General features: G+C 31.8%; 1 protein-coding gene across 3 annotated transcripts; it reads left to right on the top strand.

Moving 5' to 3' along the window:
- Positions 1–2,891: 2,891 nt before the first annotated feature.
- Positions 2,892–12,778, top strand: LOC105680158 (proton-coupled amino acid transporter-like protein CG1139). Of its 3 annotated transcripts, none has more exons than XM_012380620.2 (10): positions 2,894–3,179; positions 6,229–6,302; positions 7,880–7,971; positions 8,126–8,251; positions 8,392–8,664; positions 8,922–9,006; positions 9,170–9,442; positions 9,751–9,929; positions 10,045–10,214; positions 10,422–12,778. In XM_012380620.2, exons 3-10 carry the CDS (start codon positions 7,910–7,912, stop codon positions 10,664–10,666), a joined length of 1,413 nt encoding a protein of 470 aa, XP_012236043.1. In that variant the 5' UTR covers positions 2,894–3,179; positions 6,229–6,302; positions 7,880–7,909; the 3' UTR covers positions 10,667–12,778. The 3 variants fall into 3 exon arrangements, with proteins under 3 accessions (XP_012236044.1, XP_012236043.1, XP_012236041.1); XM_012380618.2 differs by lacking the exon at positions 2,894–3,179 and adding an exon at positions 5,951–6,035; XM_012380621.2 differs by lacking the exon at positions 6,229–6,302 and having other exon boundaries at positions 2,892–3,179.
- Positions 12,779–13,016: the final 238 nt, after the last annotated feature.

Here is a 13,016-nt window from a genome sequence, read left to right as displayed (position 1 = left end):
AGTAAAATATTTGCAATATAAATTTTATGTGCGTAGATTGTGCTTCACGTATGGAACACTTTGAAGAACTCTTTTCTTTAAGTTTGTGAATTATTTTTATAATTGTTTAGAATAGCATGATCTTGATAAAATAATAGAATAGCCTATCTTATATTCGCGTCTGACATGAAAAAGATGTCATAAGATTATAAATGGAAAAAAATTGATGAAATTTTTGTATGAAAAACACAACACAAAACATTTTGTTAATTATTAAATAAACATTTATTTATTAAATAATTAAATATCTGTTAATTATAAAAAATAGGATTTGTAGAATTACTTGCTCTACTTGCTAGAGAAGCTCGTTACGTTTTCAAAGTCCGACGTTCATTCGGACATTCGAGAGGAATAAAGTTTATTTCACGACATTTTGTTCTATAAAATATTTTTCACATATTTTTTTAATTTTAGCAATTAGACTTATCGCGCAGCATTTATTGTTAATGTACAAACTTTGATCGACCATCCGAATCAGCCAAAAACTCGCCACGCGCAAGTCTGGTGAACAATTTGCTCTGTCTACCACCAGACGTCGCTGGGAGTTATTATCGTATGGATCGCAAGGAGGGTAGTTACCCTCCGCGTGACGTAAAGGAAATCCGTCCCTAATTTTCATAGACAGTAAATGGCATCGTGGCTGCCGCAGCTACACGTAACATTTTTTCGTTACACACACACACATACACACACATGCAGCTTTTGCTAGCCAGCCAAATGAGCAACATGTACTGATTCAGGAGTGTACGCACACACGAAACACACGTACATACACGTACACACATACAACCGTCTCGCATTTTTCATCCCGCCGCAGTTGTAGTTTAATACATATGCTATAACCTGTGATAAAGTGACTCTCTTGTGTAGACGACGAACGAGTAAGTTCAAACGTAAGTTGCAAACAGAGTTGCAGTTTTGGTGCACTATCGTTCATATAACGTGTTCAGCACGTGTTTAAATTAGCGATTGACCACAGCTCATAGTAGTAATAATAATTTTTTCCGATCGAAGTAATTTGGATCACTGCAAATTGCGTTGTTTTTCGGAGCATGTTTAAGTACGTAATGCTAATGTGCAATTTTATTTTATATATTTTCAGGTAGAATAATTTCTCATTTTAAAGAATAAAATAATTTGTAACAGTATTTAATGTAAAATACAATCATTTTTGTTTATATATTGAATTGGATTTTATTATACGCGGAACGCGCGTGATCCAGATCGCTTCGATCGAAAATGCGAGGAGCAGCATTGGTGGCGGTGCGACAGAATTGCACGGTGCCTTGAAAGACAGCTGCCAATAAAGATTAAAGTATACGTAAAAAATATCGAATTTCTATAATTGTTAATTAAGTCGAAAACTGGATAATTAAATTTGTCATGAATAACCATTTAACACTTTCAATTACGTAGGCTAAATGAAAACGATTTAAATGTAGATCATTATACTGAAAGTTCATTGAAATTCTTTAATAGAAACTTGTACAAAATATTTGAAATGCTATACGCGTAATTAAAAATTAATAATTGGATTATATAATATGAAAACTAAATAATCGATGTATTATCTGTTTGTGATATGCATATGCGACGGGATAAAGAACTCTACAAATTATCTATAGTCTATTTTCTCACAAAGAATTATATCTGTATAAATATTGTTAAAATGTAAAACATTTTAGCGCAATTTATATAAGATTTGATTATCTTTTTTTCAACTTTATAGAATAAATTATCTTTTACCTAAATCTGTTAGCGTCGACAATCATTCATCCTCCAATTAATCGCTCAATTCTTTCTTGCTGCTCGATGCATTTATAATTACTTCCAAAATAATTACTTCCGAAGATATTACGCACACTATTTGAGCCTCTAAAGATATTTTATTAATGCTTTAAAAATTAGTTTTGTTTAATAAAATAGCTTGCAACTATTTTTTTTTAACAAAAAGTTTTACAGAGTTATAGCGGTGTTATTGACGCTTATCGTATTTATACCAAGTGCCTGTTGCAGCGTTGGTGTAAAAAGGTAGATCTCCCTGTTCGGTCATTCAGTGATGCGTCATGAAACGTAGATTTACCCGAGCGGTCGGCGATGTTTTAAGTATACAGATATAAACTAGTCACTTATTGATTTATGTGAAGCTTTAACTAAAGTCACTTAAAATATTGGTTTCATCCCGGCGAGCAAAACAACAAGATCAAGAAAGTAGGAAATAAGGAGCACATTTGCGTAAAGCGCTAAACGACTTTTGCGGTATTACAGTTGTAATTCATTCGGCTCACAATCGGTACTAAAAAAGCATGTTTTCTAATTCTTGAAGTGTCGAAATACTAATTGCGCGAATTTCTTCAATGTTATTAAAAATGAACCAAAATGATAGAATTATTTTCTCTAACATTCTTACCACGAGCTTTACCAGATGGATTCGAAAAAATTAATAGAGCATCAGCATTCCTCTGTCAATCACTATTATTGCGTGTAGTGTACGTGCACTTCTCGCATGAATCTTGGCGCATCATTAATACATATATACTATGCCATACACACATAATTATTTCCTTTATATTTTTATTACAGTACATTATTTTTTCATATTAGCTATTTTGTATTAACATCGTAGTATTAATAGATATAGATATCGATATTTTATATTTTGTTCTTATTAATAAGTAAATTAATTTTTTATAGTAAAAGTTTTCATGTTAAATTAGAAACGATTGTTAATCTAAGTATAATAATAATTAAAAGCAAAGCACTGCAAATTGTCGAGGCATTAATAATATTTCCGAGTAACAAATTAAATAGCGCATCGATCGACATCGAGGACGTTTCTCGTCCTTTTTTAAATCCTCTTGTGCGGATGTAGAAGTTCGCTGCGTGGGCTTTGACTAGCGTTCTCCGAGCCTAAATCTCCGCTTGCGTGCATTTACGAGAAGCCGTTTTAACTGGCCATATCACGTGACAAGCTATGCTGAATGCGTATACCACAGTGGAAATTGAAGTGGTGCGGGGCAGTCGCTAGACATCCTCGGTCGCCGACGCATTAACGCCAACTGGGTAGTTGCCTCTTCAGGATCGGGTTACATCCGCCGGGGGTTGCGGAAGTCGTCGCGTTTACGGATGCATTTAATCCGGTAAGTCGATTGCGTGTCTTCAAATCGCGCTCTCATGTTTGAAAAAAGCGAAAATCCGAACGCTGAATGAATCGCGAGATATTAATCACTTCGGGAAGTAATAGATTTGTTCGTTTGATCGCGAAATTTCATTATTTCCTTTCATTCTTCTTATTTCCTCGTTAAGATGTTTCTTTAGAAATAGAATTACGCTTGCTCCATTTTTAATCATCGCGTATTCATTGATCATGACTCTATTTTGAACATCAACGATTCCTATCATCATTGATAATGATAGGCTATTGTTGCAACATTAGTCCCATTAACCATTCAAAGTGTATCAACAGCTGACGTTTAGATTTTTCAACAGTATTCAATTGCTCGCAAAAAACCATCATAGCTAGTTAATACTATTTTTCATAAATGTAGTAAATTATTAAATTTTGTTTTTGGCAACTTAAATTTAAAAAATTTATTATAATACAAAATGTGGATTATTCTTAATACGTGATTTCAATACATAAATCTACATCTACATGTAAATTCGATGTAATGCATTAATGCACGTTTTTACATTAATTTGTATAAAATACTTGTATAGGAACATAAAATTGTATTATAAAAAGTAGCTTATGCTTAACGAACATTGATTAACATCAAATGCTCGACATTTATTAACATCTATCAGTAATCTATAATTTTTCTTAAGCAAAATCAATCTTTTTGCCAAAGAAAGGATAATTTTATTCGTAGAGTAACAAAAGCTTGTGTATAAAAATTAAAATACAATATTTTATTTATGAAATTTATTTTTATAGACATTTCTGTGACAATAGATGATCGCTGTGTGAATTAACCGATTTACATTTTAATTAAATTCTACATATTACTAAGAACAGTAAGAATAAATGCCGCTTTTCGAATTGCATGATTGCACCTTTTATCGTGCTGGTGCAAATTTATTCTAGAGCTTTAATGAAATAAACCCTTACTTTACGTTATAAGCAGTGAAGTGACCGCTATTAAGATCGATGAGGAAACCGTTACGCAATAGTTGAACCGTTTATTCGATTCAATTGATATCGCGTTGCATTAGCGATCCGTGAAGTCTGCAAATGACAGTGAGAGATTTTCTAATTGTGCAAAAAGACTTTATCATTGTTTATAAAGCATATAGCATTTGCGTCATACACTGTGCGTTTTTATTTTAGTGAAAATAACGCATTTTGTTCTAAAATCAAATATAAGTGATATTAACGAAGAATGCAATTTAATCTTATCTTTTATTTTAATTCCTACAAATGCGCATTGTGCTGAAACGTCATCTGTGACAAAACAATTTAATTTTTTTAATTATTAACAAATATTTCAACTTGATAAAAAAATATATTTGTTTTATGATAAACTCAATTAGTAGTATAATCAGTTAAACAATATATTTTAATCGATTAATTCACTTGCGTTATTCAGGTAAAAAATTGTAGTGATTAATGTAATTATTTGATCAGACAGCATTTGCTGGTTTTTCTAATCCGATTTGCATCGGATAAATTTAACAGTGTGCGTCAGCGCAGAACTCAACAGATTGAACGATTAAACGGATGGAAGAGTACTGTGACTGCAGACTCTCGATACAGTTACATAGTAACCATATCGTAACACGCATTAATTCAAGTTAAACCGTTATCAACATTATCGATCAACGTCATTGAATATGAAACATAAATTTAACATATTATATCTGATAATTTAATACATTTTTCTTCGATGTGTTCTTTTTGTAGAATGGCAAAAACACACGAAAAAAAAAAAAGAATTTTGCTATCGTAATGAAATCATCGTTGCCAATTGCATATTAGATGTGACAAAACTTTGCTATCATAATTAACTTTTTAAATTACTCAGCAAAATCATGTATATCAATAAAATCTGTTTTGCTGGTAGAATAAATGAATTTTGCTCAGTATACTTGTTCGTAAAGACATATTAATTTGCTGCAACAAAATAACTTATATTTAACAAATACATTTTGCTAATGCAGCAAAATGCTGCCAATACAAGTTTTGATGGCAAAATAATAATTAATTTGTCATAATAGCGAGAGAGAGATATAATTTACAAGATTTAGCAAAATTATTTGCAGCAAATAAAATTAATACCTCTAACCAATCTTCTTGCATATAATATATAATATGTAATACATATGTTTTGTTACGACAGTTAAAATTTGTTGTGTCCGCAAATTCTTTTCTTTTTGTAGAGAATTTTTTTTTTGTAAGAACGTATGTGACTTTATTATTCATTTATTAAACTTTATTAAAATTTAATATTTATAACATGCAATACCTACGTATTGATCACTTGCCATACGATTTGCAATATGTTATTTCTAAACCATATATTTTTGTCACTGCCCTTGAAACTCACAATTTAACTTGATTTGAGTTTAACACTTGATTAATATGCGATTGATTTTACAATCCATTTATTACGAAACGTTAATGTAAAAGTATTTTTTTAAGAACGCAACTTAAAAATTTATAAAAATAGAATGATTAAAATGACATACTCGAAATATGCGAAAACATATTTCATTTCTCAGCAAGCATTCATTTATATCCACGTCTGTCTTTCGCATGCTTCTGAAATAGCACGATACCTGTCAAAGCAGTCCCCGTTGCCAAAGAGAACTCTTTCGGTCATCTAAAATTAGTGAACCCACCAGGTATTTTCCAGCAATATTGTTCCAAGCATGAGACTGCATGATACGCTAGGTCCCCCTAACTCACACCGAGGAAGTAAGAATTAGGAGGATTGATAATGCTTGAACCCTAACTCACGTATTCAATGTACGTTTAGCAAGCGTACACTCGACACGTGAGTTAATCAGACGCTATTCTATGTCTTTTTCCTTTGTAATTTTGTTGATTGTAATTTATTATTGCTGTTACCTTTTTTGTGAAAGATTAAGTGCATTTATTAATTATCACAATGTATTTTTTTAAACACATTTTAACGAAATAATTAATTCCAATCGTGCCAAAGTAAATTTTTGTGGTTTCTATTGTAGGCATAAAGAATTGCAAACGAAGAAAATTACAATCTATGCCAGCGATTGCTGAAAGTTGATTAGGACTGCAATAGGTAAGCCAGTTTTATCATTTCACAGAAATCATAAAAAAAGTTTGATATTTACAAAGTTGAAATCTTAGCAGATTAGGAATCATAATGAGACAAAAGACAAAATTGTGCAAAACACAAGTGTCAAATAATAAATGTAAAGTGTATAAAAATTTTAATCATTATCAGTTATTATAAATCAGTTGCGCATTGTGTTACCGATAAAATACGCATTTTGATGAATTAGTTTGATTTGCATTTAGTTCAAATGACACTTCCGTGTTGTCGTTACAAAACTTAATAGCGCAATTTATCTTAACGCGAACAGAATACGCGGTCTTGAAGCAATCTGTTCTAATTAGATAATGATTTCCTTTTCTCCGGATATTTCTCTCTCTGGCCGTGACCTTAGAACAAATATATTTCTCCGCCAAGGAATCGGAAAATGTCTGTTATTACATCACTGATCCATTTGCATGGCAGAAATATAGCAAATTATGATTATTGCAATTGTTAATAATTATAAATTAAACAAATTACATATTACAATTGTTTTAAAGTAGTCTTTTTAAATAATTTAAGATAAAATTATCTATTTTTAAATGTCGTGAAACTGCAAAGCGCACCATTGCACACCGCTAAAAGTGGATTAACGTTTTACAAGAATAGACTTTGTCCTCGCGCGTATTTGAGATCAATCCTTCAGTTCAACAACGCAAAACTGTTAAACGCGTAAATAACGAAGTGCGAGGATACCGAGTGCAACCTTCAGTAAGTTAACCTCAAGTTGCATTTGACCTCAATGCAATAATTAAGAGCAATCAGTTCGCAAAGAACGTGCTAAAGTCGCGTACGCGTACGACAGATTCGCGATGGTGAATTGACATTTTTACTTTATTGCATTGCTCTACATCCGCCAATTGATTAAAGGTTTAATGTACCAAACCGCCCCGTCGATGTGGGTCGATCTTTGCGTGACGCGCGTTTTAATCCACGATAGTAATAAATAATATTATAGCTAAGTCGATGTTATTAGCGATCTTTGCATTGACTTACAATATTATTATTTTTTAATTAACTTTAATGAAATAAGAATAACGTACTTTGAGTGAAATAAAATTAACGTACTGTGAGATCAGCGAGATATTCGAATACAATTCAATTGCTCCGTTTATATCCAAAAAATAAATTAACAAAATTTAATATGTAATTCCTTAAACTTATTTCGTCCGTAAGGTAGTAAGCTACACATAGGCAGTAAAATTCAATTTTAAATAGCGTTTGTAAGTTGACAAACACAGTAGAAGGTGAAAGTTAAAGTACCTATTGAATCACTGGTAAACACAACCACAACTTTTCATATAACGACAATATTTACGAAACACGCGCACGATTTTCGCTTGGTATTCACTTCCTTATGTATAATTCTTACTTTACAATTTAAATTTATTGTCCACTAGTGTAGTAATTACAAAATTAATATTTTTACATTATTTGTATTTCATTTTTATATTATATGTGGTTTAAAGTTTTAATATTTTTACATTTTACATAACGTAAGTATATGTTCAATTGAGTAAAAAAAATGTAAAATGTTTCAGTGACACGAGAGTTGAAAAAATTACGCGATTATGGAGAATTCAAAGGAAGAATCGATAAGTTTGCAGCACCTGGATTCCCAAAATACTGATAAGTACGGATCAATTGAATATCCATAAACTTAAAATTATTCTTATATACAACAGATATATTCAAAAACGATCAAAGATTGGAGGATTAATTTAGAAATAATTCCAATATTTTAATCACTCTTATTACATTTATGTCATTTGAACATTTATTCGTAGGAAGAACAATGAAATCACTACAAACGCGCCAGACGATGTAAATGATAGTGTAAATGTAACCGAAACTGTTACAGACGCGGAGGATTACGATCCTCATAAGCACCGAAACGTACCAAATCCAACTTCGTAAGTACAAATTATAATTAAATAGAAAATAATGCTATACTTTCATAAAATAATATATGCAATAGAAACCAATATAAAAAATATTCATAGAATTTTTCCACCACTGACATTTTTCTACGAAAATATATCTTTTGTTTCAGAAATTTTGCAACCTTGGTTCATTTACTGAAAGGAAGTTTGGGCACGGGGATTTTAGCGATGCCAAATGCATTTTGCAATAGCGGGCTCGTTATCGGCGTCATAGCTACGATTATAATAGGAGCATTGTGCACTTACTGCTTGCACGTACTCGTAAGGGCGCAGTACAAATTGTGTAAACGGTTAAAAGTTCCTATATTGAGCTATCCACACAGTATGAAATATGCTCTTGAACAAGGTCCTCGATGTGTGAGCTGGTTTTCACCATACGCATCGTAAGTACCTTCTGTTTTATTTATTTAATTATAGTAATATTTAACAATTTAGAATAATTCTACAGTGGATAAAGAAGTACAAATAGATATTATATCAGTTCTAGCAATCAAACATATACTAAAAATATTAATAGAACGTTGTTCTGCCAAAAAAAATATCGATTGCAACGCGAGAAAAACATAATTATTTGATCTAATTAGACTTTAATAATTTTAAAAAATATCTATAATATCTAAATAATATCTATTATTTCTAGCTTACTCATAGACGGATTTATGATAGTATATCAAATGGGAATTTGCTGCGTTTATATTATGTTTGTAGCATCAAATATAAAGCAGGTAAATCCATGATTGTACAATAAAAAGTGAGCATTCAAATATTCTTTAGTTTACGCTGTTGAGAGAATACTTTGCTAATCGACACAGATAATTTTCACACAAGTGTTAACAGAAATTATATCGAATAAACAGTGCATTCATTGTGATTTTTTAACGAACACAGGTGGCAGACCAGTACTGGATCCCATTGGATGTTTCGACTCATATGCTCATTTTATTACTTCCGTTAATTTTGATAAACTACATAAGAAATCTGAAGTTACTAACGCCGTTTTCCACGTTAGCAAATCTTATTACATTTGTCGGGCTCGCCATGACTCTGAAGTACATGTTTGACGATGTACCGTCGATCAGCGAAAGAGAGATGTTCGGCACATTCAGAAATTTTGCTCTCTATTTTGGAACGACGTTATTCGCATTAGAAGCCGTCGGTGTGGTAAGTTTGGAAAATATTAATTTTTTTCTTGGACACTTGCGAGAAATGAAGACTTTTGGACGTGAAATAATGTGCAAAGGCTCCAAATAAATGTTTATAATTGTAAAGATATTTCTAAAACTTAATTTCTTAAATTTATTTATTTCTCAATTTATCAATTGTCATTATCATATTTAAGGCAAAGTATTTAGAAAGAAATATTAAGCGCAAAGAGGGCAAAGTTAAAAATGCCATTTCTTTCGGGACACTGTTTGCCAAAAGGAAACAAGAGAAATTTATTCAACAAAGATAATATTGTTTTCACGCAGATCATAGCTCTGGAGAACAATATGCAGACGCCTCAATATTTCGGAGGCTATTACGGTGTACTGAACATAGGAATGACTGTGATCGTTATTTTATACATAGCCATGGGATTTTTTGGCTACTTAAAATACGGATCCGAAGCTGAAGGAAGTGTCACTTTCAATCTGCCTCAGGACGAGCCGTAAGTGAAACAAGCCAATCGCACTTCAATTACGAACACGATCAACCAAGCAGAAAAACCGTTAGCGTTTCTCTTAATTGCTTTTTATTAAATCATTTCTCATGTATGATTTCAGTATGGCTCAAAGTATTAAGATAATGTTCGCCGTTGCAATATTCATAACGTATGCCCTGCAAGCCTACGTGCCCGTCGAAATCATATGGAACACTTACCTCAACAAGCGAGTGAAAAATCGCAAAATTTTGTGGGAATACGTTTGTCGGACCTGCGTTACCCTAATCACCTGTAAGTATCGTTCAATTTGTAAGAATCGATCGATTATTATTTTGTAAATCAACGTAGAAAAGATTGAGAATAAAATATTTACGCAATAAACAATGAAAGGAAATTATAGCTAAAGGAAACGAACAAACATTTGCGCCTTGATAAACGATTAAAGTTAAACAGACAAAAATCGTCAAATCATCCTTATAAATATTTCTCTCATTTCAGTTGTTTTGGCGATATCTGTACCGAGGCTTGGCTTATTTATCTCCCTTTTCGGAGCGCTCTGCCTGTCCGTCCTCGGCATCGCCTTCCCAGCGATTATTGAGATATGCGCGCTGTGGCCGGAGAACGATTTCGGTCCCTACAAATACATGCTAATCAAGAACATCCTCCTCATCGTGTTCGGACTGTTGGGTCTGGTGGTGGGGACCTACGTTAGTATCGTGGACATAGTGAAATCCTTCCAGTGAATCAGATGAACACGCGGATTTTTCGTAACGGAGAGAGACATAAATGTGAAGCGCAGCTTGCAACTTAGACGATGGATGACCGTAGTTGTCAAGCGTACGGAAAGTAATCTCCGTGCTTTCCAACTCGTCACCGCCATGAGTTTACTTAGATTTTATGTAGATAATTTTTGAAGAATAGACGCGTTAGTTAGTCGAAGAGCACTGGAAATCTCGCGACAACAGCTTCCGATCGCGTAATTAGGAGGCACGATCTGTGATGAAATCTTTTCTAAGCATCGATGACGTACCGGAGAACGCCGGAGAATCGAGTCGTTGATTTTTAACAACCGCTTTTGAGAGGTGCATATTTGTATATATTTAAGTGGGCCATCAATATATATAAGTAGAGATGTGTACATACATCGCTCTTTTATGTATGTTAGAGCAATGTATGCATACATCTCTCTATACATATATGTAAAAGAACTGTTCGCTATAAATGCGAACGGTCCCTTTTTTAATATACATAAATATCACGCTTACAGCGGGCTTTACATGCGTTAGTATACGGATGTTGAATAGACATTCGCGAGAAATTTCTGTAGACAATTATTCAAGCCACGGTCGCTTGAGCTTATCTCGATTGTACGAGTACTTAGGAACAACACGGTCGACATTCATTTTTTTTTGTAAAAAGGATGTCGCAATAATTAATATTCTGGCTGTATCGATTCTACATGCATTGGAAATATTTAAACTGAAGTATTTTATTATATATTATTATATATTATATATTCGCATTTTATAAGTCAGTGAGATTATTTTATTGTTACAAAAAAGAAACGTCAATAATTTACAACAAGAGCGACTTGTTGTTGAAAGAAACAGACACCGTTTTAACAAAATATGACTCAAACAATGTTTCAAATTGAAACATTAAAACATTTAAAGTGAAAGTATACGCGTAAAAAGTAAGTTAATATTATATATTCATACGTTCCATTTTCTACGTCGAGACTGTAATAATAGCTGTTTACAGATGCACGCTGCAGGATAAATATACCTTTAAGAAATAAGCGTAAAAGTACATGTAAAAGCGGATCTATATACATCACATTGATTCGATCAAAATTGATTTTTATATGTATTATAAATTTTTCAAATTTGTACCTATATTTACGAATTTTTTAAGACGACATAATCAAGAAATTAAAATAATTGAAAGTCGTACTTATAATATAAAATCACAAATGCTTTGTTAAAACGTTATTAGGATCCGCTAATCTCTTTTGTTATGTTTCACTTTCATTATTCTATTCCGCAAATAATTTTGTATTATTTTACACGGGATCAAATACTTTGTTCGCAAATATTTGTATAGATATTTGCAATTTATTCCTGTTTGACATAATATTCATGTAATAAATATTCTTCTGATCTGTTTGTATAATTTTATTTTTGTTATTTTTTTTGCTCGCATGTAAAAACGCAAATTTTTCGATACAATACAAAATATTTTAATGTCAATCAACATAATCTTACAATTAAAGAAAAAATTATCACTATATTGTAAACACACAAGTGTTAAGCATTTTTTAAACCAAGAAAGTAATATCGCAACTTGAAAGTATACTCCAAAAAATCACAAGGCATCATTGTTGACTATTAAAAATGACTTCTATCTAATAATATATTGCATTGTTGACAATGAATAATTATTTCTATCTAAGCAAATTTTAAAGTAGTTTTAAGCCAGAGAAATATATAAAATCTTGTTAGAAACGTTTAACAAATACTATATTGATATTTTTATCGGAAATATGTTAGACGAAATGAGAATGGTTGATTGTTGACTCTTGTGCACCGCCGCGAACAATGCATTATTGTAGACAGACCTATTGCCTCGCTCCGATACTAGTTATCTCGCAATCAGAATGAAATCACAATGCAAAATAGAATGAATGAAAAATATTGCGAACGCCTATATTCATTATAGAAGCAAAACGAGTAGATGCAAAGATAACTATTGTGCTAATAGTTGCGATGCAAATTGTAGATTAGTGACGATCTCACAGAAAAAGAACAAATGTAACGTACATCAAACATTTAAATATATCATTTTATACACGAAAAGCAGAAGATATTTTTTATGTGTGATTTTAATCCCTGAATTATTAGCAACTTCATCTAACATGTAATCAAAATGTTGAAATTTTACATGATGACAAAATCCAATCTTCAAACTATTTAACTTACAATATTTATTATTGATTTTTATTTTATTTAATCGTATATCATTTTCATTTTTTATTTAAGTTTGCGAATTTACTTGTCAGACCTCATACATGTGTGTGTTTTCTTAAATATTCTC

The sequence above is a fragment of the Linepithema humile genome, chromosome 5 (assembly GCF_040581485.1).
Source record: "Linepithema humile isolate Giens D197 chromosome 5, Lhum_UNIL_v1.0, whole genome shotgun sequence".
Classification (NCBI taxonomy): Eukaryota; Metazoa; Arthropoda; class Insecta; order Hymenoptera; family Formicidae; genus Linepithema; species Linepithema humile.
Note: the sequence above shows the minus strand (reverse complement) of the source record. Positions and strands in the feature narration are given on the sequence as shown.